Raw genomic sequence first — 27,214 nt, forward strand, 5'->3', positions numbered from 1 at the left:
ATTAAAATAAAATTTCTTCTTAAGTAGTAAAGCCCATATATGTAACAACTTGAATCATAGCAACTCGGTTCAAAATTTATCTTCCGTACAGCCTATGATCATGAAGGTAACTATGAAGGGTTAAAAAAAATAAATAATAAACCCATGCACAAGTGAAAAGCAAGCAGAGAGAAAACACAGAATGGAACAGTAAGGAAGCAATTAAACTGAAAATATTTTACTGCCACCTTGTAGGAAGTATATTGCTTTCTCACCAATTTTCATTCTACTGAAAAAAATTGATTCCTTACTAGCATAAAATTGGTACTATGATTTAGAAGGGAAATCACATGCTATTATAGGCACTTTCTAAGTTGATTTATTCTTTTCAAATGATTGTCAGGAAATTAGATTTCCAGTTTTTCTTTGTCTACTTATTCCTGTCCCCTGCTCTTGGAGATTTGCATGAAAATAAAAGAGCTGAAAAAAATCTCAGCTGAAGACTGTAGCAACTGGAGAAGTTACATGGATTCATGTCAGTCATCAGGGAGACATGGATATGTAATGGTATAAACATGTAATTGGACCAAACATCTGTATTTTGCAAAGGACTCATTTTGCAGGCTGTTAGCTCTCCATGCTTAAGCTATCACAGCTGTGAGACACCAACTCAAAACCATGCATATGATTGTTTCAAAGGAACACCCTGGGAGCTATGCAGCTAATTCCTTGCTATTCATTTTTATCTACTCCTGGAAAAGAGTGAAAATAATCCCCCCCAAAATTTTAGACTATTTTTGCTAGCACAAATATAGCATGTATTTTCTTCTCAGATGAAATAGATTGCTCCATCAAGAATAGATAATATAAATTCCCTGGGGGGCAAAGCAAGGCAATCTATCAGCTACCTTGGAAAAATCCTCACACAGAGACACAGGGTCAGTATTTTCTTTTTTTTTTTCAAGGTCAGTATTTTTTTATCTACACAATGTAAACATAGACAGCATGAGCCCCTGACCAGAATCAAGCCACTTTATTCATAAATTCTGTAAAACAAAGATAGTAGAGTATTTCCTTTCTCATCTAATCTCTGGAGGCTCCCTTAATTTATCCCATTAATTTATATAGTCCTGATAATTGCAAAGCTTTCTTAATATTACAAAGACACCTTGGTTTGGAATTCACCATTTGATGCAACCTATGGAAAGACAGGAGCCCTATCTTTCTTATCTCCATTTTAAATTCCTGTGTTGTAATGTGCTTTAATAAAGGAATTATATCACCATGAGTATTTGATATCTAAGTAGAAATGCTTCGTTTTCCATAGGACAAAAGAGATCTATGGTGAAGGCTGCTGCCTGATACTGACTTCAGGACTTTGTATACTCTTGTCATAATTCTCTAGAATATACACATTAGCTTCTCATGAACCCTTCAAACAGAAATTCCACTTCAATGAGCACAAAAATATGAGCAACCTATTTATCTGCAAGAGTGGTGGGCCAGTTCTAGGGCATTGCTCACGAGCTTCCAATGGATTTACACATTTAAACATGGAGGAGGTAGCAATCATGACATGAGAAAATGGTATAGAGATACAAGTTTCAGACTCCTCAATAAGATATTCATGTGACAGTCACCCTCATTCATTCATTTCTGGTACCTACTGCTGCTCTTCTGATACAATTGTAGAACTGATCAGTTTAAGAGAGCGTCTGCACCAAGATGCCTAAAATACTGAATTCTTGTGCTTTAGAAGAAAATGAAAATTCTTACCAGTCCCTTTTCCAGACAGCCCCTTTTCCATTAATTAGACCTCTCAGAGCTAGTTCAACACAACACATTAATTTGTAATCCTAATGCTACTGGTGTTGTGTTGGCTGAGTTAAAGATTTTGAGAATGAACCAGTAGTAATTTATGACCAATGTCTCTTAAAGGAACACTTCCTTATCCCTTGGAAGTCTACTCTGTCTCAGCTGCATATTCCTTTGATTCTTTTTTTATGTTTCTACGGAACCTAACTGATTCTATACTTGAATGTCTTAACATACATTGATGTCAGATATAAAAAAAGTATGTATATGATTGCCAGTGAGAATTTCATGTGTTCTGATTTAGAGTATTCTGCATAAATCACTTGATTAAATTGTATGATTGACCTTCAGAACAAATGATAGTTATAAATTGTTAAACTTTCATTTGAGATGTGAGAATTTTTCTAGTCAAAAAGGGTCTTAATTCTCAACAGCTTTGAGTTGAAAAGGGCGCGTGCTCATTTTTGCGGCTCACCACCCAGACGTTGCCTACGATTATTAGAGATGCCGCTCAGACTGCTTAGCAACATTTATGTTGCTTTAGAAAAAGTTCGGAGCCCCTTTCATTACACTTTTGGTAGTAGCCAATAATATTAGTAAAAAACTATTATTTATTGTTTACTTGCATTTCTATTTTAAAGATCATCTTTGGTCAAAACTTAGGACTATTAGAATAAATTACCACTGCAATAAAAAAAATAAAAAAAAAAACTCTTTTCTCAGTTAAGGAAGTTTTTGATAACCATTTCTTTTTGTCTTGAAAGGTTGAATGTTTGAAATTTCCCAAATAGATTGAAAAAGTAGTATAGATGTTTGTCTACTGAGACTGTCTGGCAACACCTGTACTTAGACACAGTGTATTAAACTTACAAGTGATTGTACTTAAGTGCCCCAAGATGAGTATAAACAGAGCTCTGATTGGCCAAGCTACCATCCTTTCAGAAGAGCTATACTCTTCTTGTTAGTCACAAAACAATTAACATCATCAAATCTCTAAGTGGAAAGGTAAGACTTAACATATGAATAGATTGTATTCATATGCTAATAAGGTTGCAAAATCTTTCCTATTTACTTGAAAATGTATTGCTGGAAGACAGTCTAGAGCAAAGATGCTAAAACATAGAAATTTGATGTGACTATGTCCTGCACTGGGACATCATGCAAGAACAGGGCTAGGCCTCAGAATCCTTTTTACCACAAAAGGCAAGCAATTCACCTCCTTGGTGGAAAACCTCCTGGGTAGTCTTTATCTACAGAGATACCCTAAAAGGGATTGTATATATCCTAGGAGATACACAAGCCAGTCTTCTATGAGGTGTGAAGGGTTTTGAAATAGATATTGCTGTTAGAATAGAGCATTAGTAAGTGTTAGTATAAGTTTGGGGCTCATAATAGAACACAAGTGAAATTCACCCCCAAAGAAAGATTATAAGACACACAGAAGGTGAAAACTGAAAAAGTAGGCCAAACCAGCTCATCTAAACTATTATGGACTATAGTCTCCTGACATCAGCTTCTGCCATTAGCCTACTGCTGATGAAAACAGCCAACAGTCACCCTTGCTCATGCCTTCTGCAAGAATGGTGACACACTCACTGTTTCTGAAGTAAGTGCTGGTGCTGCTGCTGCTGCTGTTGCCTGTAAGTTTCAATCGTGTGCTGAGGCAGGTACTGCATGAGCTCCAGGGACTCCTTGATCTTCAATAACATTTCATAAGTCTCACGACCTCTCACCTGTGGAAAAGCCAGAAAACAGGGAAGATGAAGAGCTGCAGGTCAGCCAGTTCCCATTATTTGTAGATTATGAATTGGTAAATGTACCTATACTAATACATATCTGTAACATTAATATCAATATAACTAGCACTTTTCACTCAGTTATGGACACACACATAGGGACAGAGGAGTTGAGTCATCTGTGCGTGTTCTCACCTGAAGGCAAGTGAGCAGGGGTTATGCTCCTGTATTAGCTTTCATGCTGTGAACTAGTGTTCTTTTCCCAGGCTACTTAGGACCATATATGTAGCTCATATTTTTGTGTTTTCTGTTGATGACTTCGTTATTTAAAATGAGCTCCAAACTAAAACGCTGCTTCCTATTCTTGAGAGCTTGTTTGCAGGTTCTAGCAGGAAAGTGTAGCTACTCATAAAGCCTTGACCAAAGACTGCTCCTCCTCTATTCAGGGAAGGTTGTCCTCTTCTACCGAGTGTGCAGTGGGAAGGACACACACAGAGCCATGAGGGACGAAGGCCATATCAACCTAGCCATCCAGATCAACCAAATCAACTCTGGCTGTCAATGGGGTGACAGATGTCACAGCCTGATCCCCCTCACATCCACTGCTTACTATTCTTAATTGCAAGAAAGGCCATACGGAGAATATGCATATGTTTGAGAAACCTTATCGGGGTGCAAGTTACTATGCTATTGACTGTGAGTTCAGTGTGGGTGAGCTGACAACATACATTAAACAAAATACCTTTAAACAGAAACATGTATATATAAAAAAAGGCTGTCCACTGATCTATCGAAATGTGGAGATTCATAGGCTACATTTTAGTTTCAGCTACAACTTTATAAAATATAATGACCATGAAAGATAATCCATCTTTGGAATGAAGAAAGTTTTCAGAGGGAATAAAGTGTGCTTCACTTTTGAAGATGGCTTCCTCAAAGCTTTAAAAGTGAAGCAAAGGATGGGCTAGAATGAAGCCAACAGCCTACTTGGAGAACTCCCAGAGCCCTGGGAGTGAGTGTACAATGCATTCTAGACCTTATCTACTTATCTGCCTCATCCAGCCTGAGCACAAGAGACAGTATGCCAGCTTCTCCTCTGGTGTTCTTAGTCTGTTCTTACCTCTTTTCTCCAAGATGCCTACCCTGACTTCAGGGCTGTTGTTCTCTACATTGGTTCCTTCGCTTGTGTTTTCCCCAGCCTTGTTGTACTAAGTAGTTCATTAAGTACTATGTGCTTAGTAGAAGGTCAATGCTCTGAAGGTAAAATTTCATTCTTCCTTTTAATTGCTTGGGATCCAGCCTATTAGTCACTTAACATGAATTGATTCCATTGTTTTTTTCATCCTCTAACTTTTCATTGCTTTTAGATACAATTCATCCAGTAGCTCCTTTATAACTATACACTGGGATTTCCATGGACTATTCGTATAGTATAGCAGGTGTAATGTTTTACCTAAAGTAAAACATTCACTTTCTACATGTAGGCTTTAGAAGCAAGAATGGGAACCTCAGCTGATTGCCTGTCAGATTTTCCCAAGAGCCAGGGCTGGGAAGCCTTGGGAAGGAGGCATGAACACCTGAACCTTATGAGCATATATAAGCTTATGCTCCAATTCCAGGGCAGTAGTAGCTCAGTCACTGCCCTGGCACTGCCACCTGTGTCATCTTGGATGGCATCAATGCTGAACTGTTCACCAATATTTTACAAAGTTTAAGAACAACAACAATAGTCACTGTAGATAGCAAAGACCTGGGGTAGTAAGAACTCAATGAACGCTAACCATAACCTAAAAAAGTGACCTCATTAGTGACCTTGTAGAAGTGATGGATAGTCTTACACAGAATTGGGTCAAGCCTTCTGGCTCTTCACATATGAACGTGGCTTCTGCCTTGCTTGGCTTTGTTTATAACAGTCCCTAAAAGAAAACAAATGTTCCTGCACGTAGAAATGTTTAGAGACATGGACATGTAATTTGCTGTGAGTTGATTGCTACATATGATAAACATGAATCAAATGACCTCAGTGAACCCTGAAGGACTGGGTCCATAACTGCTGCATTATGAACTTTGTGAACTATTTATGACAAAAATTCAGGAATGGCAATGCTGTGTCAAAAAGTGCTATTACTCACAAATAATGACATGTGAATTAACTTTAAATACTTGATTGAAAATGTCCTATTATAAGGGTAGCTTTGATAGGATGGAAGAGTGATGAAATAGAAGAGTTTGCAATATGAATATATTCTAAGGGAAAGGATAGCTTCATGATTTAAAGAGAAAAATATCTTTGCTTTACTTTATACCTCCTTCTGCTGCTATGATTGAATGTGTTTTCCTTCTCTACATTTCATATTTAACTCCTAAATTCCAAAGTGCTAGTATCAGTAGATAGGGCCCTTGGCACGCTATTTAGGTTGTGAAGTTCGAGACTTGGTGGATGTGATTAGTGTCCCTATAAATGATTGTTCAGAGAGCTATCTGTCTAGCTTTCTGTCTGTGAAAAAGAATATGCAGAAGATGGCAGCATCTCAGAAGAGGGCCCTCCCCAGAACCTGACCAAGGACAAGTTGACCTCGGACTTCCAACCTTCAACACTGGGAGAAATCCAATGGCTGTTGTTCACAAGCTATACCATCTAAGTCACTTTGTTGTACAAGCTCCAGGTGAGTGAAGGTTCTTTCCCTCTTGCCCCAGGTAACTGGGTGAACATATGCATGTTCAAGGGAGGCTAAATGAGGCAACCATGAAAATTCAAGGGTAACTCACTGGTAAGTATAGCAGTTCATCATCTGGGGATCTTCGTTTCTTGATGGAGGTCATCTGGATGCCATGTGTATTCTGACGAAAAGCTGGAGGAAGAAACATACAAGTCTCATCCTGAGAAGTTACTGAAGTGCTGATGCATTGAATCTGGTGTTTAAGGATATGCACAAAATAGAAAGAGCCTACCATGCAGATGCTTATCCTCAATAGCCATCTAATTGATGCTAGCTGCTTTTACATAGAGTAAGAAGGTGGGAGAGAGATAGAAAAGGTAATTAAAAAAGGCAAATCCAGGATGCTGGGGGAGTGAGGGCCATTGTGAATATGCCCTGCCTTCCGGCTGTTAAGGAAAAGGAAGAGCGGTTTTCATTTTTTGCTTTTTAAAATTTTTATGTTTCAGCTCATACATCACCTAAAGAGTTAAGTGCATGGTACAGGAACTGTGTTGGTAAGATTAAAATGGGGAAATTAACAAGTGATAAATCACTAAGGATTTTACATTAGAATCTCTAATCAATCCGGATCCAGGGTGCGAAAATGATCTTTCCACCAAAATTCAGCTATTTTGTTCTTACTGTAAACCACCAAATTGTTGGTAATTAGAGCCCCCAAGGTGGACCGTATCATTGCTCCATGTTAGCTGCAGGCACAAGTGTGAAGCTAAAATGGGGATATGTGTATATGGCACATTTGAGTTATTTGAGGAATTATCAGGGGGACAGAGGGAGTCCAGCAGAAAAGCATATCACATTCAGCAGTTGGAGGCTAGTGGTGATAGGTTCTCCTGTAAGGAACAATTCAATTTTTACTTCATCTGAATACTGATAGATAGTAAGAGTAAGCCCTTCTCATAAAAGAAGGCACTGTGATATACTTCAAAATACCTGTTGAAGAGTAGGCATGGCTGTTTATGCCTGGAACTCATATGTTTATGCCTCAACTCCAGAATTCAGACTACTGAAGGGGGATAGTTGATTTGATTTCAAAGCTAGCCTTGTACACACAGAGATTTCCATGTCAGGCATGGGCACAGAATGGAATCTTTTCTTGTAACTTTAACCCAAACTAACTTGCTGAACTGCCACTGGGCTGACGTTTATGCAAGTGTTTTCTAGAATAATATTTCCCTACAAGCCAGCAGCACACATGGAACAATGGTTTGCAGATGTTGTCAGCTGGCCTCCAGGACTTCATAGAAGTGACTGGGGTGGAGGCATTCACCATAGGTCACATGAACCCCTTCCAATGGGAGCACTTCGGCTTGCAAAATTTTATACTACAGGTTTCTTGAAATATCCCATTTAAAATATATAAAATTAATTAGAATCCACATTTAATAACAAGTGATAAGGCAGCTGAGGCCTAATTCTGGTCGACATGTGAAGTCAAGGCTCAGCACAACCACACCTGCACATTCCTGGACTGTGCCTAAGGAAATATGATCTCAAATGGCACTGTTCTGTAGAGCCTGGAGGAGAACAGGTACCACTTTAGCCCCATGCTTAATAGCTGAAAGATAAGTGGACACCTGCAGCTTTAGGTGACTTTCCACCCAGGTGGAGGGCTTACAAAACACAGATCACTCAGCCATCAGAAAGAGTGAGTCCAGAGCTTGAGAATGTGCCCAGTTTTCAGCTGTGGTTGATGCTGTTGGTGTGGAAATCAAATTCTGAGTAATCTGATACTGAGATCTCCTACCAACAACTGTAGTTTAAGCAAGCTGTAGTGTGCCCTGGGGTCCAGTGCAGTTCCTCCTCTTGTCCTAGCCATACTCCTACTTTCTCTGAGTCCTCAGGTCACAATCACTGCTAAACCTCACCATTTTCCTCATACAGCCTTCGTAACAGTATCTGCAAAGTCCTGCCTCTGGAGAAGACTTGACCCTGCCCCATCTGGCCACTACATCTACTTACGGCGCTTCGTACCATCACCGTTCTTTGCGCTGTCCGAGACTTGCTGTTTTCTGATGCTGTCTTCATCTGCCTTCCTGTCTCTTCCTGGGCAAGCACAGATCCGGGCCTCAAAGCACCGCCGGCCCAGGACTTGCCCACTAGAAATTAGAGAAAAATAACAGGTTAAAGTTACAAGTATCAAAGTCTCTTGCAGTTCTCCCACTATTTTTTCCCTGATGTTGCCATCATATGTCTACCCTCACCATAACCCTTCAGTATGGCTGGCTGTTCTTAGCAAGCTCCCGGAGCACCTGGCAGAATACAGAACTGCGTGTGTGCCGCAAGCAATATGAATAAAGAACATTCCATTTGTTCTACAAAGAACCTCTGAGCCATTAGCTGAGCAGCTGTATTTAGCTACATATTTTGAGGGAAACTTGAGTTAAACCAGGGGATGTCCCAGGATACAATCCCCTCAGGCAGCTCAGACTTCTCAAGGAAACTGGTAAATGCCTTGCGGCCACATAATAACAAACACAATTCCAGTCAGAAGTCAAGAATCCAGGTCTGAAGTGACTTGCATGTCCCCTTGGCTCTTTTTCCCCCTTCCCTGAGCTATCCATCCCTGCCTCGACTTTCTCAGACCTGTTAGTGTTACACTGGATTTGTAGCACAAAGCACCAAATCTGGGGCTTCTCCAAGGATTCTACTTTATCGTCTGCCTGTGATTGTTTGTGAGGCTACACAGTTCCACACACGCCACTTACTCTCTGGTTTCCAAAGTAACAATGATTAAAATTGGACGGCGGTTCATTCCTCCAACACAGCTGCTGTTGCACATGAAATTGTACAGGACTGTTGTGAATTCGGTGCCAACCTAAGCAGGAGAAAAAGGAAACATATATGTCCATATGCGATGCAACTTGTGCCAATGGTGGTGTGAATTAATGCTTTTGCATCTCAACTCAGCCCTCTTGAAAGAACTGTTTCTAGATGCATGTTTCCTTCTAGGAAAGGCTATTGTATAATCCACTGGAGAGCTGTCTTTGTCTTCCTTTCAAGAGACCTTCATACTAATGTTCCCAATGCTGCAACAACATGGGCAAGATGGATTATACTGGACCATTGCTCTTTGACCCTGATCTTTTGCAGGCTGATTCAGATTACCCCCTTTACTCTACACCACACTGATATCTCTAGGAAAGGAAAGCTTTTTTTTTTTTTTTTTTTTTTTTAAGTGGCCAAAATAGCAGCAATGCTCCAAGAGTATTTTCCTTTTGAGGATAAAAGGATATTACATAGGTTTGAATGTACATCTTCATGAAGAATATCCTAGTGCTAAAACACCCTCAGAATTAAATCACCTAAATTGTACAATTATGCCTAAGACAATTCAAGTTCACAGAGTCAGACAGCATGAGAGTCACATGACCAAGTGTCCAGGGTTTGTTAGTCAACCCCAGCAGAATGGCTCTGTTCCTCCTGTAGTCTTCTTACTACTGTGTTCTTTCCACCACTCTATTTCTGCCTCGCACAACACATTTGTAAATGTACCATCTGTTCAGGGAAGCTTCGGCTAAACAATGCATTGCAGCTTCACTCATTTACAACCTACTATAAAAAAAATACATCTAGCATTTGTTTACATGCACTATCGATTTCCTGCCGTCTAGTAAAGACTGTGTATAAAACCAACTTCCAAGCTGTGAGGAGGACAGCATGGGCAGAGCCCCATTACCAAGGAAGTTCAGTGTACACTCAAGATTTTAAAGAGACTTCTTCATTTTTATTTTATGCATTTTGCCTGCGTGATGTACGTGCGCCATGTGTATCTGGTGCCCCCAGTGGCCAGAGAGGACATTCGATCCTCTGGAACCTGAGTTACAGGCAGACATGAGGAAATGTGTGTGCTTGATGGTGGGGGGGGGGGGATGTTGGAAACTGAACTAGTCAGGGTCCTTTGGAAAAGCAGCAAGTACTCTTAACAGCTGAGCCTTCTCTCCAGCCACAAGTTTAGGATTTTTCAAGGGGTGACATGGGAACAACAGATATTAAAAGAATGTTTTGGAAGTATTTGGTGACAAGGGTGAACATGGAGATAAATGTTAGGTCCCACATGTTACCAAACATGTGTTATTTCTTCTGCCCGGCTAGCCTGGCTGCAGGTCTGCCTCCTACTCTGTTTGCTTGTTTACCTGGGGTGGCTCATAAGGGACCAGCACACTCTGCCTTCCTGTGATAGGATCTTCTACATACTGGGCATGGCTGTTCCCTTCTACTCGAATCAAATGGCTAGGAGGGGCGATCTGTCCTGTAAGCCAGAAAAAGACACAATGGTTAGTTTACATACTCAAATAAAGAAGACTGTGAAATGAAACGGCATAGAAAGTATGGTGGTGGCCAAAAGAAACCCTCTGTGTCATAAAGGAAACACAGATCCTCAAGAAAACGACAGGCCTTGATTAGGCGTCTAACATGGATGACACCTAACACTTGACACCAACACAAACAGCTTCATGATGATCGATGTCTAGGGGACAGTTCTATGTTCCCCAACTTAAGGTTAACTGTCTGAGCTTTCTTAGAACTCTATGCTACATCTCTGACTCCATCCATTGCACAGAATTTGCTTGGTCTCCTTGGGAAATGGAAAACAAACAAGCAAGCAAAAAAGTACAGCCTAAGATTTTAACTGCCAAAAAATCACTAAATGAGAAGTAGAAGAAATTAGCTGAGGATATGACTCAGTGAAGGGACACACGCCTACTGCATGCAAAGCTCTGGGTTCAAGCCCCACTGCTGAAAACAACACAAGGAGAACACTAGAAGTTGGCCAGTACCGTGGATCTTAATTTTTTTCTCTTATCCATTTTTAGACCTGTCTTTAGCTATAAAGATAAGAAGCTTTCTGGCTTTACTGTGTTGAAAGAGGCCCAGGTTGGAGACAAGAAAAGGGGGAGGGTTTTACAAAGAGCCTAAGCAAAGTCATAAAATTGTGATGTTTGGCAGTGCTCCAAAAGAAAGTGTTCTGAAACTTAGGGACCATAAAGGCATCTTACCCTTGGGGTATGAAGTTCCAGTCTATGAAAACTATTCAATAAAAAAGGAAAAGCTAAGAATATCGACATATTCTGTGTAGCACTGTTTTTTTTTTTTGACTAAATCAATATTATGCTCAAAATTAAGGAAACCACCAAAATATTGTCATTTTGATGGACACAGACCTTTAAGGCAAACTGAGGGCAAAACCTGCATGTATAGGATATTTTTAATGATACATTGTTAAGCACAAAGCAATACATGCAGATATGGAGAACGCAGTCATATGGACAAAACTAGAAATTATTGTATAAAAATCAGTCTGGGATAGGTGGCTGTATTTTCTTTCTCTAAATCTTTACCCAGCCTCTTTCTTCTTCCATGATTATTTTTATTCAATCTCTTCTGTGCCCTATATTCATATATTTCAACTAGCTGCCATCTATGCTGCAGTATTTTCTGTGAAATGTTCTAAACCCCAACCCTTCCTGCACTTCCAACCCTCTGTGATTCCTTTCTACATCCCTGTACTCTTTGCTTTCATTTCCCTTCAAGGAACCATAATGCCATGTGGTTCTATGTGACCCTGTGGGAACACTCACCTCTTCTGTAATTCTGTTGTTAGATTTGGAGCCCAGAAGATGGGTATACATTATACATGGGCACAGAACTTAAAGGGGGCCCCCAGAGCCCCTCCTGGACACCTGTCTTTCAACTCTCTACTTGTTCGGTATTTTTTATTTATTACCCATAATTTTCCTTCTCAAGTTTTATTCTTCCTTCTCCTTTTACTTTTTCATTTGCTCATTATATTCATATATATTCTTTAATGCTCCTTCTTCTAGTCTTCCCTACCTTCAATTTCTCTAAACTTGAAATAACACTCTGGGAAACACATCCAAGTCAAAGGATATGGTAGCCACAGCTACCACTGTGCTATTCTGTTCATAGACCCTCATTTGGGAAAATAAACTAGGTAGCTCAATTACTGTGAAAGCCACAAATTTATTTATCAATATTCTTAGTCTGATGTGGGAACCTGCACCTTCAGCATCAAGGAGCTTGATTGGACAGTAACAGAGTCCCAGAACCCCACCGTTCTTACCCTCATTGAACTCGCGGCTCAGCTCATGGTTGGGACACCGTTTCACCACCTCAGTGACATGCTCAGCTTTCTTGTAGACAGGCATGGCACGGATGACAGCCCCCTGTGGGGGTGGGGTCATCACCTTGATCTGGATGGGGCATGTCTTTGCAATTTGGCAGTACAGCTTCTTCAGTTCCGTGGAATACTGCTTAGAGAGGAGAGGGGCCCAGAGATGGGAGGGAGAGAGAACCAGTATGAGATGTTACTCCAAATCAGAACAAGCAAACCACAGCCACTTGTGAAATTCTTTCTATCCACATGTTAAGCCCTGGCTACTACAAGTGTGGCACATGGCAACTGTTTTATAGGAAGCTATATTCAATCAGTACCAATAATTACATTGATAATTTTTGCTACTTTAAATAAAATTTTGTTTCTAAAACATAGTGCATTTATACTATTATTTTCTAAATGTGCTCTCTCTCTCTCTCTCTCTCTCTCTCTCTCTCTCTCTCTCTCTTCTCTCTCTCTCTGCCTGGTGTCTTTTGTCCCTTTCTTTAAACATGGTCTAACTATATAGCACTGGATGGCTAAGTTGGAACTCACAGAAATCTGCCTGTCTCTGTCTCCCAAGGGCTGGGAAGGCCTGTACCACAATGCTTGGCTTTACCCCCCTATCTTTAGGTTGAGGAAATTGAAGCTCACAGGGGTTTAAAAAGTAATATGACTTTTTCAAAAGGCCCAAGGTATTGGCAATTGGGAGATAGAGAGAGTCTACTTTCTTTAAGAGTGTGGCCTTTGGTAGGTGGTCCAAACTCCAGAGTAGGCGCCACACTTAAAGATTATGTGGCCTGCATGGTTAGAAATGGAAAGACAGAAAGCTCAGGAAGTTGAGCAGGTAGGGAGGAGAGGACAGATCTAGGAGGCATGATTAAAACAGTGTATGATATTCTAGGATAAAAATATTATTAAACATAATAACACCATGAATAACTACACAGGTTTCCAGAGATAAACAGGAAACAATGTTTTAAGCTTTACTGTGGGTAGACTATAATTTACCTTGTCCTTGTAAGAGATTCATAGGAATTCGAGTGTGTGGAACTTGTTTTTAAGATGGGATGTCTGGCAATACTGAAGAGATTTTGTCTGAGATCCATAGCTAAAACACTGCTCTACAAGAGGTCCCCCTGAGCTCTTTCCTTATTGTCTGGTTCTGCAGTGAGAGAGACCACACACACAGAAACCAGCAGGAAGCATTTGGGCCTCTCATCCAAATGGCCAGCCCAATAGGAAGCAGCTAGTCACTACTCCAGAGGGAGCCCATACAGCCATGCAGGTCTGTCCAGTAAACAAGTGAGTACAGTTTTCCTTCCTACTCATTTTTCTTTAGGGAGAGTATGTTCCCTGGTGATGAGCTGGCTTCAAAGTGGCAAAATATGGTTAAAAATGCCAAAGACTTAAGGGGACAAAGCCCCACCTGCATTGCTTCCTCTTGCTACCTCTGAATCTGAGTAGGAAGTGCTCTCTCTCTAATCCTAACTCCAGGTTTAAACCTTGTCACTCAAGTTCCCTGGGTCAGTGCCCCATCATTTCATTCCTGCTCACTCCAATGCTGAGGTAAAACCACCCAGGCACTAGAAATCCTGGCCAAGAGTGGGCACCTAGTAACACACATCCAAACAGAGGGTAAACACCAAAGGTATCAGGCCTACACTGGCAGCATCTCCTCCTTGGGAGAAGGGACACAATGGGAGCCACGATGACAAAGAGACTCATTTTTAATATGACCCACCACAAATATGACTAAAGGACAACACCTATCAAAAAAAAAAGAGAGAGAAAAGTAAATCACATTTAAACTGGCTTTATTACTTCCTTTTGAAACAGGGCACTTATTTAAATAATACTTCATTTTCTTCCAAGGAACTCAGTGTAGGAAACTTTCAGTTAAAATTTCCTAGTGCTAGAAGGGTATTGCAAAATTAGTCCTCCATGCCCACAGGCCAAGGATTAAACACAGTCAAAACGTATTACATAGCTTGAAGAAAAGGAAGCACACCAAAAATCAACCACAGAAGTAAGTTTCTTCTTCGAAAATACTGAATGAAATGTAGATGGATATTTTTTCCTCTCGTGTTCTCAAATTTGTTTACCTTTATTTCATGTGCATTGGTGTTTTGCCTACATGTATGTCTGTGTAAGGGTGTTGGATTCCCTGTTACTGGAGTTAGAGACAGTTGTGAAGTACAATATGGGACTGGGAATTGAATCTGGGTTCTCTGGAAGAAACCTTAACTGCTGAGCCATCTTTCCAGCTCTGGGACCTGCTTTTGCGAGTTGTTATTTTCCCCCCTTTGGTTTCTCGAGACACGATTTCTCTGTGTAGCTTTGGAATCTGTCCTGGAACTTAGTCTGTAGACCAGACTGGCCTCAAATTCACAGAGATCTGCCTGCCTCTGCCTCCTGAGTGCTGGGATTAAAGGTGTGAGCCACCAATGCCTGGCTTACTTCTGTGTTCTTAAATGATGACTTTAGAGAAATGTCTTTTTAGGGCATGTTAACAACTGACTTCCATGGAAAGTTCCAAAGATATCAGCATATCTATTTGTGTTTTAGTTGCAAGAAATACTTTATATAGTCTTACTTGCATTTCAGAAAACAAAATGAACCTTAGGACACATGACTGAAAGATCAGTTTGTGGGCTAACAAATGAAGGCAACCAAGGTCTCACTGTAAGGAGGGAAGAACTAAAATAAAAGAGTAAGGACATGTTCCTAAGAGCGACAATTCACTGTAGTAATTAATATACTAGAAATGGAGCTACAAAGACTAAAATGACCAAAAAATAATAAGAAAAAGTGTAGGGGCTGGTGGACACTTCAGTTGACACAGTGCTTGCCTAGTTTAACTATGTTGCACCACAGAAACTGGCTGTCATCCTTGATTACACAGTGAGTTTGAGGGCAGCCTGGGATATATGAAACAATTGTTTCACAAAAGGAAAAGAATAAGATGAGACTGCATCAAGTACAGACCCTTATTCATCCTCAGGGAGGTAGGTGGGCAATCGAGCTTCTGACATTAAATAATGAATGCTGTTATTAGAAAGTGAATCTTCTCTCAAAACTATGAGGAAGGGATTACAAGTCCCATGTCCTTTATTGGAACCCCCGGGGCCAAAGGATTCAGTATCCAGAATTGTTTGGGTATTACAAAGGGGAGAAAGTTCATGAAGCCTTTATCATGAACAATAGCCACAAGGAATGAGGCCTGTGCTCCATAACCAGAACCAACACTTCTGTAGAACCCAGAAATGCTCACAGTGATCAGGGAATGGCTTCCAAGTCCCCTAGTTTGGGTTGGATTTCACCAACAGATGACTGTGCTCCAGACATAAAAAAAACAAAAGAAAACAATGCTTGGTTTTCAGTGCTCTTTGAATTTTAGAAATGCAGATAACAGATAATGGGCCTCTATTATTTTCATCATCCATCTATTTCATAGATAAGAAAATGAAGTCACAGTGAGGCCTTGCCTGAGGATACACAGACATTGCTTAGCTCCACGTCCTCACCCTTTAGCAGCAGCTCCTCATCTTTCTATTCTCTTGTGAAGGGGCAAATTTGTACTTCTGCATCATCCTAATTTACAGCATCAGGGCTTTTCTGAAGGGACTTCAAACGGGTACAATCTTCAGTGGCATTACTACGAAGCTCCAAAGTGCCCTGGTAAATATGCAGAAGCAGCCTTTTGTGTTCACTGATTGTTGTACAAAGAAAGCAAGTTACACTTTTGAAAAAACAATAGGCTAGGAGGAAGGGGCTACCCAGGCTTCCCGAGAGTACTGTTGGCCTGTATGGCTCTGAGGAATGCAAGGGCAAACAAGCAGTTGCCTTCTAACACAACTTGATAACTAAAGACTCTATGGGCCTTTGTATTCAGGCTTACCTACTGGAGTCTCACCCTTCCAAGCCCGGCTCTTCCCCACTGCATTTTCTCTGTCTCCATTCTACTAATACCAACTTGTCTCCTCATTTATTTATTTATTTTTGTGTGCATGTGTGTGTTTTGACTGTATGTATGTATGTGTACCATGTTTGTGTCTGGTGCCTGAAGAAATCAGAAGAGGCCCTTCGTTTGATTCCCCTGCAATGAGTTACAGATGGTTGTGATCTGTCATGCAGGTCCTGGGAACTAAAATCTAGGTCCTCTCCAAGAGCAACACATCACCTTCCTTAGTCACCGAGCCACCGAGTCAGTTCTCCAGTCTCCAAGACGAACTTTTCAATGCCAACTCTTTAAATATATCATCTGTCCATCCCCATTCAAGTGTGTTGTTCTCCATCTTGTGTACTCTGGCTTTCCCTTTGGTCTCTGAATCACACCATGACAATTTAGAGATCCCCAGATAGTCCTGCATCTGGGGTGATGCCTTTCCATATTCTCCAGGGCTAGTGATATTTCCTATTTGACTAAATCAAAATATCTGACCAGGACCAAGCTGTATTACCTTGCTGCTTCTGGTTTAATGACCAGGCCTGCAACACAGGAACTAGAGGAAAGAAGTGGCCCGGCAGGGCCCTGCTTGGCAAATTCATGTCTCCATCACTGTTTCATTCATTTTTGGCAAATTAGTTCTAGGATGACACGATGGTTTTCATGTAACTTTCCAGTTTTCAATGCAATCTCTCTAGCCTATCATGTATTAATAATTCCTCAGGCTTGGCCACGGCTTTTATCCCTTACCAAATAGGCTTATGTAAGATAGCAAAAATGGGAAGTTGGATTTATGGCAATAGTTTTATAGACCCTAGTGATTCACATCAGCCAAGACTACAATTTGAACACATACAGCATTTTCAATATGATTCCTTGTTACTGAGATTTCCAAAATTCATCTCCAATTTCTTCTTCAAATCTGGCTTGAGGTTTTTTGAACTCTAAAGACTAATTTTTGCTTTAATTTTTTTTCCCTGCATGTAGGTCTCTTTTGTCTTAATAAGCTTTACTGATGTAAAATTTTCTGTAAATGACAGCAGTTTTGAAAGGGTTTTAAGTAGGCGAGTTTTGAGAAAAGGTACAGAGTTGCATAATCACAGGCACATTCCAGATGGAGAGCAGTTTCACTCTCACCAAAGAATCTTTGCCTGTTATCAGCCCTTCCCAACCTCTGGCCCCAAGCAATCATCTGCTTGCTGTTTGCTCACTATATTTTCACCTTTGTGGAGTTTTATGTAAATGGACAGACACATTACTACATGATGTCTTGTGATGATACTTTTGAAAAGTGTACATGGCTTCACATATGTCAGTATTTTATGTTATCCAGGAGTAGGGTTCTGCTATTTATTTATATTTATTTATTTTTTACTATTTCTAGTTTTCTCTACTATTGATAAATGATCATGTACATATCTTATTGTGAAAACACAACATTTATGCTTTTCTTAAATAACTGATGCTTCTATGTTGACCAGGTACTGTGGGACCTTACTAACTTTACCTATTAGTTCTAGTAGCTTACAATTTTCCACACAGACAAGCATATCAACTGCAAATATAGTTTTATTTCTACCAAAGAATAATTCTCTAGCCCAGAAAGACCTGCCATTAACTTTTGTGATGTTTTTCCTTGTACATATACATTCAAATAAACTGTAACCATAAAAAATTAGTAATTGATTTAATGTATCATACATGTTTTAACTTTAAAAAATGAAGATGAATTTTCTGCTTTTATTCATCACATTATTAACGTCTACCACTCCTTTTTTTTTAAAAAAAAATCTGAAGCTCACTTTGTATCTCAAGACATGAGAACATCTTTTCCTTTTGTTTGTATTTTAAGAAAGCCTGTCTACTGTGTTATCTACTGTAAGGTTTCCCACAGTGAGTTCTGTGGTATTGTATTTCAGATATTGACATAATTTCTGCATGTCATTTCTTTTGCTGTTTATATCCATTTTAACAGCCACCTCTCACCTTAGCCTGTTGGCCTGGCTTTATTATTTTTTTCTCTGACTTTATAGTGCCTAAGTTTTCCGGATCTGTAGGGAAGCCACCTTCAAAGACTTGCTTAGAATTCCTGAGATATTTTCCTTGACTCTTTAATTGGTTCTCTTTAGTTAACTTTGGTTTTACCCTACAGACCCAGGATCTGCTTTTACTGTTATCCAAGAATTTACCAATATATAGTCAGCACCGAGGTGTGTGTCGCTTTTATGTTTTTCTATTTGTGAAAGATTGCCCGACTACATAAAGACACAGGGGATAAACAGAAGAGGCCAGACTTAAATCTGGTCTTTTGACTTCTAATCCAGTAATTGTTGCCCGTAATTGTTTGTCAGACAGGAGTCTGTTTCCTGGCTTTGCAATTGGATCCTTTTCTCCTTCACAACCAGACTGCTTTGTTAACTCCAGTGTTACCTTATGTTATTTTATTTTCATCAACTAAAATTCATTTTTAACAACATTATTCCCAATTTTCCTCCCCTATTTTCCTAGTTTTTCCCTATTTGTTGCTGACCCTTTTTACTGAGCAAGGTCTTGGTAGACTACTGAACATCTGGGCCCCTATGGTAAAGCCAGCTCATGCATTCAGCTGGATTTAGAAAAGGGCGAAATAAGAAACTAGCATTGTTTTTGTAAGCATCTTTTGTTCTATACAATAACATTTCCTGATGCTCTATGAGTATCTTTTAAATTGAAAACAAGGAGATTGTACTTTGTTAAGTCTAAACATTTTCTCCCACTCGTCCAACTTTTCATTCCATTCCCTGCCCTAAGTTTGCTTCTTGATACTTCCTGCCTGAATAGCTGAAGTTGGGTGCCAACTTATTCTTTAATATTTTAATATTCTTTAAATATCTTAAATTACTCTCTCTGTGAAGTTTTTCTTGTGTACTCTCACTGACTACATTTACATCTCCTCTGTCTCTGTCTCTGTCTCTCTGTCTCTCTGTCTCTCTCTTTATTTCCCTCCCCCACAATCAACCCATCAGTAAACACATTGGCAGAGCTGATTAAAATACATCTGCAAGCCGGGTGTTGGTGGCACATGCCTTTAATCCCAGCACTTGGGAGGCAGAGGCAGGCGGATCTCTGTGAGTTTGAGACCAGCCTGGTCTCCTGAGTGATTGCCAGGATAGGTTCCAAAGCTATACAGAGAAACCCTGTCTCAACCCCCCCTAAAAAAATACATCTGGAAACACAGTCATGTCCCCTCTATCCTCCACTGCTTATTCAAGAAACTCCATCTATGGTCCTATGTACAAACATAGTTCATTCAGTTAATAGTCAAAAGGAGAGAGGGGGTGAGGTGATATGAAAGATGGGGACATTTTTACTTCATCTCTAATATGTAATGAAAATTGTGAAGCAACATAAAATACTAAAATGGTGTAACTACTAGGGCATCTTAACTCATTTGCTTTTTCTGTTTTATTTATTTACTTATTTATTTTATCTTTGAGTAATGCCTGACTAGCTAGGTCATACACAACTGAATGCCTGACTCTCAGTAGATAGAAGCAGGTGGGCAGCAAAGTTAAACCACACTGGGATATGCTAGGAGTCTGTCCAAAAGCAAGCAAACAAGAGTACTTCTTAATTATGATGCTTAATTTTAATTGATAACTTAATTAGATTCAGAAATACCTAGAGCCAGGTGGTGGTGGCCTATACCTTTGATCCCAGTACTCGGGAGTCAGAGGCAGGCAGATCTCTTGTGAGTTCAAGGGCAGCCTCGTCTATTGCTCCAGCACATCCAGGGCTACACAAAGAAACCAAGTCTTGAAAATCTGAGGGGTGTGGGCAGGGAGGAAGGGAGGATGAAATAAAAATACTTAGATTAATAAGTCACACAATTAGAAAAAAGTTGTGAAGAAAGAGCAAAGGGAGCAAGGAGAAATGAAGGTCCATTCAATCAGGAGGGCATGAAGGCATTGTGAAGATGATCTGGGCAGAGAAGACTCAAGATACTCCACTTTTGTGAGGGACTGCTTTCATAAGGTATCATATTCTAGTTACAGAGTTTCCATAGGAAAATCAGCATGGCATCGTTGAGGCCAGCCCTTGATTCTGTTTCCAGATTCTGATTCAGCCAGTTTTGAGCTTTAGATGACCTTGCTAAGATTTTCTTAGAAAGCCAACTCGGGGAGTTTTGAGCTACAGGATCATTTGGTTTAGCTACTAGATTTATAGACGAGAAGCTGAAGTCCCAAAGGAGGAGACCGGCAGGCAGACTTTGGCATGAAGACCAATGAGACCACGAGTATCACTGGCTGTAAGGGAGAGGCCCAGGGTGGAACTGTTTTGTTTGGTAGCAGTGAGTTTGAATAGACACTCAGTCACAAAAGCACATGTCTACAGAAACTAGTAGGGTGCTCAGAGGTCATTTTTGAAAGCATCTTCAACTTTCAGCAGGCTACGGGGACACCGCCTTTTGTTTTGGTTGTCAGACATCTGTTTTCATTTTGCACTTTTATTCCCCAAATGTAAGCATATTTTCAGATTGGAGTCAAAAGTAGCTGTAACATAAAATACCTATTGAATAAGCTACTCCCCGAGGTCTTGGGATGCATCAGCTACCTTCTACTGGCCTTGTTGCATACTTAGGTAAGGAGGCAAGAGCAGGTGTGGCTCTCTATGAGAGTTTTGTTGTTGGTTTGGTTTGGTTTGGTTCTTCGAGACAGGGTTTCTCTGTATAACAGCTCTAGCTGTCCTGGAACTGGCTTTGTAGAGCATACTGGCCTTAAACTAACAGAGATCCACCTGTCTCCACCTCCCGAGTGCTGGGATCAGAGGTGTGTACCACCACTACCCAGCAAGAGTCTTAATATGAAATTATACAACCAAATTCTGTCACAGTGAAGAAAGCGCATTTGAAATAATTGGGTCCCAAGGATAAAAATAATTGACTTCTCCAAAGAAATCACAAACATGGAATGTTCTGAGTAGCTGCAGACAACTCAGATGATTCCCTGAAACCTCGAGTTAATCATCAAGATAGGAAACTAGGGGTACTCATTGAGATGATCTTGCAGGAAGGTCCTCCTCCCCTCCTCCCCTCCCCCTCCTCCATTATTATTGTGTATATGTGTGTGTATGATATAAGCATGGGGACTTGACTCATATGGTCCACAATATGCATACACAAGTCAGAAGACAACCTTGCAGGATCCGTTTTCTCCTTCCTCCTTGGCATGGATTTATGGGATTGAACTTAGGTCACTAGGTTTGAGCTGGTAGCATCTTTATCCACTGAGCCATCCTACTACCCCCTTGCATAGCAACTTTTTGACATTGGGACAATACATTCTCATGTGCAAAGCCCATGCTTGAGACCTGTGCAAGTGATTACAAAAGTTTCTGAAAATAATAGCATAATATTTCAGGATATTTATGACTCTTGTTAGGTTGCATGTAGGCTGTGGTTTGGACAGGCCTGCCAGTAGCTATTCTACTTTGAATATATTATAATTGGTGATAAATCTCATAGAAATGCTGTTCTCAGGTTCACATTGCTCAAGTGGCTTTTTAAAAAATGAGATAAAATGTTGGCACAATCCTTCTTTGGAAAAGTATAAAAGAGTAGAAACCAGCATGCATTTACATGCACAGATGGCCATACTTAATTCTAATTCCGGCCCAAATGCTAAAGAAGCATGGATTCTTGGTCAAGAATGGGAAACCCAATTTCATGTTAGGTCTCTACCGAATTCCCCATAGACAATCATCAGAGTTTAAATACCAACATGAACAATCTTTCTTCAGTGGCCTGGAAGAGCAGTGCTGGATAGCGGTGCCTGAGCTCCATTCTCTCATGCTATACAATATCTCTGACCAAATGGAAAAGGACGCTTTACTGAAGTTTTGTTTTGTTTTGGGAAAGAAGGGGGCAGGTTTGGCATATTGAGAGGATATCTGCTTAAAGCCAAATATCATGTTCAAATAAAATTATTCCAAGGGATTTAGTGAAACAAGGGCAGATTCAGCTCCGTTGCTAATAATATGTTGCAAATAGAAAGGAGGGCCAGGAAAACATTCCAGTGGTGAGGACCCTACTGCCACCACCTGCCTCAGCGACATACTATATTACACGCTCTTGGCTGCTAGACTGGTAATTCAGTATCCCGCTGCATAGAAATGCCAGCTAACATCAGTACACACCTGCATATGTTTTCAGAAGCTCCCTTTCCTGAAGGCACAACTGAGACCTGCCCTCCCTGCTATATCAAAACAACACAAAACAAACATAAATGAACTCTTCTGTTCTTTTCCAGAAAAATACAAGGTGCTTAACTCAATATGTGTGGAATGAACTTCTGTACAAGGATTAATCAATAAGTATGTAAGCCACATACATCATCATGTTACCTCTTCCTAAGGGCAGCAACTGCACAGCCAATGTTAAAGTCATCCTGATGCCTTAATTCAAGATCAACCTATATCTGCCATCCTATTTTACTACAAGAAAATTGTCTAACATTCTCTTTGAATGTAATACCACATATACCATAACCCATTAGGAGGTAATCTACACACACACACACACACACACACACACACACACACACACACACACACACACACACAAATGTATTCTTCCTTTATTAACATTTAGAGCAAATCACCTACCCAGAGGACAAGGCTGAATCTGAAGAAGAGGAGAAGAAATCTAACACATACTTAAATGCATCCATAAATATATTAGTCTTATGTTATTCCATGTATTACTAGTAGATTCAGGTTTGCTTAAAATTGGGAAAGAAAGTCATCAGAATTTACAAATATTTGAAAGGACTGTTCTCCTTCACTAAGGGGAAGTGTACAATGGAAATCTGATTTACAGTTCCCCTTTGAAGAGAATATAAAAGAATGTAAGAGGTAAAATGTTGTCTGCAGGACCTCAGACAACCCAAAGAACAAGACAAGAAACATGCTCAGTGTCAAAAGCAGCCATATGCATTCATCCCAAGCAAGCCATTAATAGTAAAACAAGTTCAAAGTCTGTCTTGATGTGTTGTGGTTTTGTGCTACCTTAAGGCATTCAGTGACCATTTTATTTCCTTTTCTAAACTGTATTCTTGAAAATTGCCACCTTTAATGGGCCTTTGGAATGGTAAGGATATATGTGATAAAGTCATAATTGGAACTGATAGAAGAGGAAATCACACAACATGTCCAGTGTTGAGAGAAGACAAAAACAAAGTGCTGGTGTGTGTTGTGGTGAAATAGAGATTAATACGCAGCTGAGTGAGATACAAGAGGGGCAGACATACATGGCAAGCTATACGTTTCCATCAAGGGTTTTGGAAAACCAATCCTAACATCAGTTTACTAACATACAAAAGATGTTTCATGATCTGAGAAAAATATATTGACTAACAGTCACAGAGTGGTAAGAGCTGACACTTATTAAAATGGGAATTGTGTTCTCTAAGAACTCACTGGAGAGACACCGAAACATTCACATCTAGGAGTAGATTTTGTTTTATTTTTTCTTTTTAAGAAACTAATTTCAAAGTTAATTCTGTCTATTCTAAAGAAAATTCAAATCAGGTGTAGTCGACCAAAACAGCCCAAAGGAAAGGGGGCAGTGAGCATGTGATTTGGGGAGTGAGGCAGAGGGAATACCCAGAAGTTTGGTTAAAAACCAAAATAGCAATCAAGAAGCAACTACTTGTCCTCTCTGGTGACTGAACCATACTCTTCTCCCCCCCATTTTGGAATTCGGTACAGGAAGTGTCTTCCCACTGACTTTCTGAGTCACGTGGACAAGATCCCTTTGGGCTCCAACTTCTTGATTAATACATGGGTTGTTTTACCTTTAAAACTCTATCTATAGGGAAGAAGGCCTTTGCAAGGGAGCTCATAGGCAGATCTTGGGCCACCATAATCTACTGAATCTTTAGTAAGGGTCAGGCTGGAGCAGATCCCCAGAGTGGCCCCACAGACACCTGGCACGTATTCACTTCTCTCCGCCTCTCTTCCTGCCACAGCCGTCTAGCTGCCAGACATGTACGAATTGTGCTCTTGATAGTTAAAAAAAAAAAAAATCCTTCCTCCCAGCACTTTTCCTGACAGCCCCAGCCAAAGGGCCGCCTGTTGCCACCTGTCAGTTGTGGGGATTAATTACCTGAGCTGAGGCTGGGAGCGGCACATTCTTCCCAGCACCTCACCCGCAGATGCTGACATCAAGCAGGTGGGCTGTCTGCTTGCAACCTACTGTGAAGACCAACCAGTGGGGTCCAGCCAGCCTGGCAGGTGGGGGACAGGGGATTCAGGATACTTATCCTGCAGTAGCAGTTCTGGTGAGAGGAGCATGCCCTGGGACTTGCCAGGATGTCACAGCCAAATTTTGGCTGGCTGGGGCATCTACCAATGGGCAGACAGCTGTCTTTGCGGCTGAAGGGAAGCATATTGGCACCATCCTTGGGCAGGGGCTGGGGTGAAGCCTGCCAGCCTCCTACTTGCCTGAGGATATGAGTTTGGAAAGCCCATTAAGAACGATTTGACTCACTTGATTGGCAATTTTGCAACTTTATCTCCTCTGTAGAGTGAAATGGCCTCCATCTAGCCTCAACTGTCAAAGTCACCCATGTTAACAGGACCTAGCCAGGAATGCAGTCACACTCAAAGCTGCCTTGGGAAAGCATTTGTCTTCAGGTGCTCAATACATACTAGTTTGTTTTCTCGTATTTCCCCAAAGTCACACTCATCAGGAGCAGAAGGCTAGAAAGAAGTCAATGCTGTGTGTATGTTGTGTTCTGGGAGTTAAAGGTTTATACACTTGAATATCTTGTAGAGCTGAGAGGAAACTTCAGGTAGACTGTCTCCTCACTTCTGATCAAACGTTTGCAAATGGTTTCCCTCAATAAAACAATCCCCAAATAAGAGGAGAAACAGGCATTATCTACAGAGTCAAATTCTTCCATTCTGGCGTGGGGAGGGGTAGAAAACCAGCACTCCTCAACTCCACTAGGCACCTTCAACTTAATTCTGAAGGTGAGAGGCCCAGAGAAAACCACACTCAAGAAATAAGATAGAATTTAGAACCCATGGCTTCTCATTTGCAACCCTATAATCATTTCAAGTGAAGCACACCTGTAACTCTCTCGGAAGAGGCTATCTCCTCCAGGGTTGAGGGACAGATAAGAAAACTTTATGGAAATGAAGACACATAGGCCCTGTTTCTCTCTCTCTCTCTCTCTCTCTCTCTCTCTCTCTCTCTCTCTCTCTCTCTCTCTTTCTCTCTCTCTCTCTCTCTGTGTCTCTATATATACTTCTCCCTGTATCCCACCATCTCTCTCATTTGCACTATTCCTCTTCCCTCCATAAACAGCACATCCATCCAGGACAACAGTTCTCAATCTGTAGGTCACAACACCTTTGGGGGGGCACACATCAGATAGCATACATATCAGATACTACAACTCATAACAAAATTACAGCGATGAAGTAGCAATGAAAATAATTTTATGGTTGGGGCTCACCACAACGTGAGGAACTGTGTTGAAGGGTTTCAGCACCAGGAAGGTAGAGAACCACTGCCCTAGGAGACTGCTCTGCTCTTAACCATCATTTGCCCTTAGGTGGAGAAAGTGTCCTTCTTTTCCCTCAAGGTGACTCAAGGTTCCTAGGAGTCTCTAATGCCCCAAGATACCTCAGATAACCCCCAAACCTTTTGCCCCTTCTCTATCCTCAGCCTAACCTTAGTTTATCAAGAAAGGCACTTTCCTCATTAAGTTCTTCCTGGGATGCAGGTCACACACTGCCACAGAATTGTGTCTTTTTCCTACTCCAAAACAAAGCCTCCTGTTTGAAGCTGAGGATTCCCTCCCCGTCTTCCCATGATGCTATACTGGAACTCACTGTCCATAGGCATACCCACTCTAAAAATGACTCATGGTAAACTATTCCTCAATCTCTAGCTCCTAATGAGAGCAATATCCTTCTCAATAAGGACATGCTGAAAAACCATCTGCTGCTGGAGGCATCGATAGCTGTCTTTCTGTGGAATAGCTCAGGCGTTTCTGACAAAATGCTGCCACACTCATCAAAAGGATGCTTCTTTGGAATTTTATCCCTATGCCTACTCTAAAAGAACCCAGTTGTGGTCATTTGCTGGCATCCGTGGGGTGTTCCTTTTATTAGAAAGCTAAATAAATCTGTTAGGTAAGATTAAATAGATTATTACCAAGAATCTGGAAGTTAATGACATGTAACTGATGTCCACAGAAAGTGCCATCACTCACCATGGTATGTAGTCCTTAACAGATTAAAGATCATTTCACTGTCTCCTGTTTACTTTTCTCTCTGTGCGGTAGAGGTTTAAATAGATACTTTGCCTACAGTAACATAAGGGTAGAAATCCAGATTTGAATCCCGGATATATATATATATATATATATATATATATATATATATATATCACATAAGCACATTGCACAATACCTCCATGTTCATTTATAGAGACCCTGCTGTGTTCAAGTTACTGTACCACCTGCTATTGTGAGAATACATGGAAACCAAGTCTCTCCCCTCCATTTGGGAAAAAAAAATCAACCTATATTTGCTTATTTCTGACATACAGCAGAAATAAAACATAAATGTAATTTAGGATTAGACACAACATAATAAATCTCAAATCCAAACCTGTTTTCATGACTCAAAATCCAAGAGGAATATTGAGAAAATCTGAGAAGCTGTTAACATTTCTCATGGTTGTGGCTTTGTGAAAACTGCAACAAATGCCTCTGAGCCCTCAGCGTGTGGGCTTGTCCATCCATCACCCATCCTCTCCTGTCCTCCTTGTCTCTTCCTATCTCTCTGCTAATTTTAGTAAACCAATAACATTCTTTGCCTAGATTCATGGGGGAAATTCTATTACCTT

General features: G+C 40.6%; 1 protein-coding gene across 7 annotated transcripts in view; it reads right to left on the minus strand.

Moving 5' to 3' along the window:
• The window catches only part of Tp63 (tumor protein p63), a 205,869-nt gene that overhangs the window by 18,041 nt on the left and 160,614 nt on the right, over window positions 1-27,214 (minus strand). For 4 of the 7 annotated variants that reach the window (XM_035444668.1, XM_035444673.1, XM_035444670.1 and 1 more), the window contains 6 exons: window positions 12,333-12,519; window positions 10,384-10,499; window positions 8,956-9,065; window positions 8,210-8,346; window positions 6,300-6,382; window positions 3,391-3,527 (listed from right to left, as the gene is read on the minus strand). In XM_035444668.1, the coding sequence (XP_035300559.1) occupies window positions 3,391-3,527; window positions 6,300-6,382; window positions 8,210-8,346; window positions 8,956-9,065; window positions 10,384-10,499; window positions 12,333-12,519 (770 nt within the window). The remainder of the gene's footprint in view (window positions 1-3,390; window positions 3,528-6,299; window positions 6,383-8,209; window positions 8,347-8,955; window positions 9,066-10,383; window positions 10,500-12,332; window positions 12,520-27,214) is intronic. The other 3 variants (XM_035444669.1, XM_035444674.1, XM_035444672.1) reach the window with 1 other exon arrangement.

This window comes from Cricetulus griseus, chromosome 4 (assembly GCF_003668045.3).
Source record: "Cricetulus griseus strain 17A/GY chromosome 4, alternate assembly CriGri-PICRH-1.0, whole genome shotgun sequence".
NCBI classification, from domain to species: domain Eukaryota; kingdom Metazoa; phylum Chordata; class Mammalia; order Rodentia; family Cricetidae; genus Cricetulus; species Cricetulus griseus.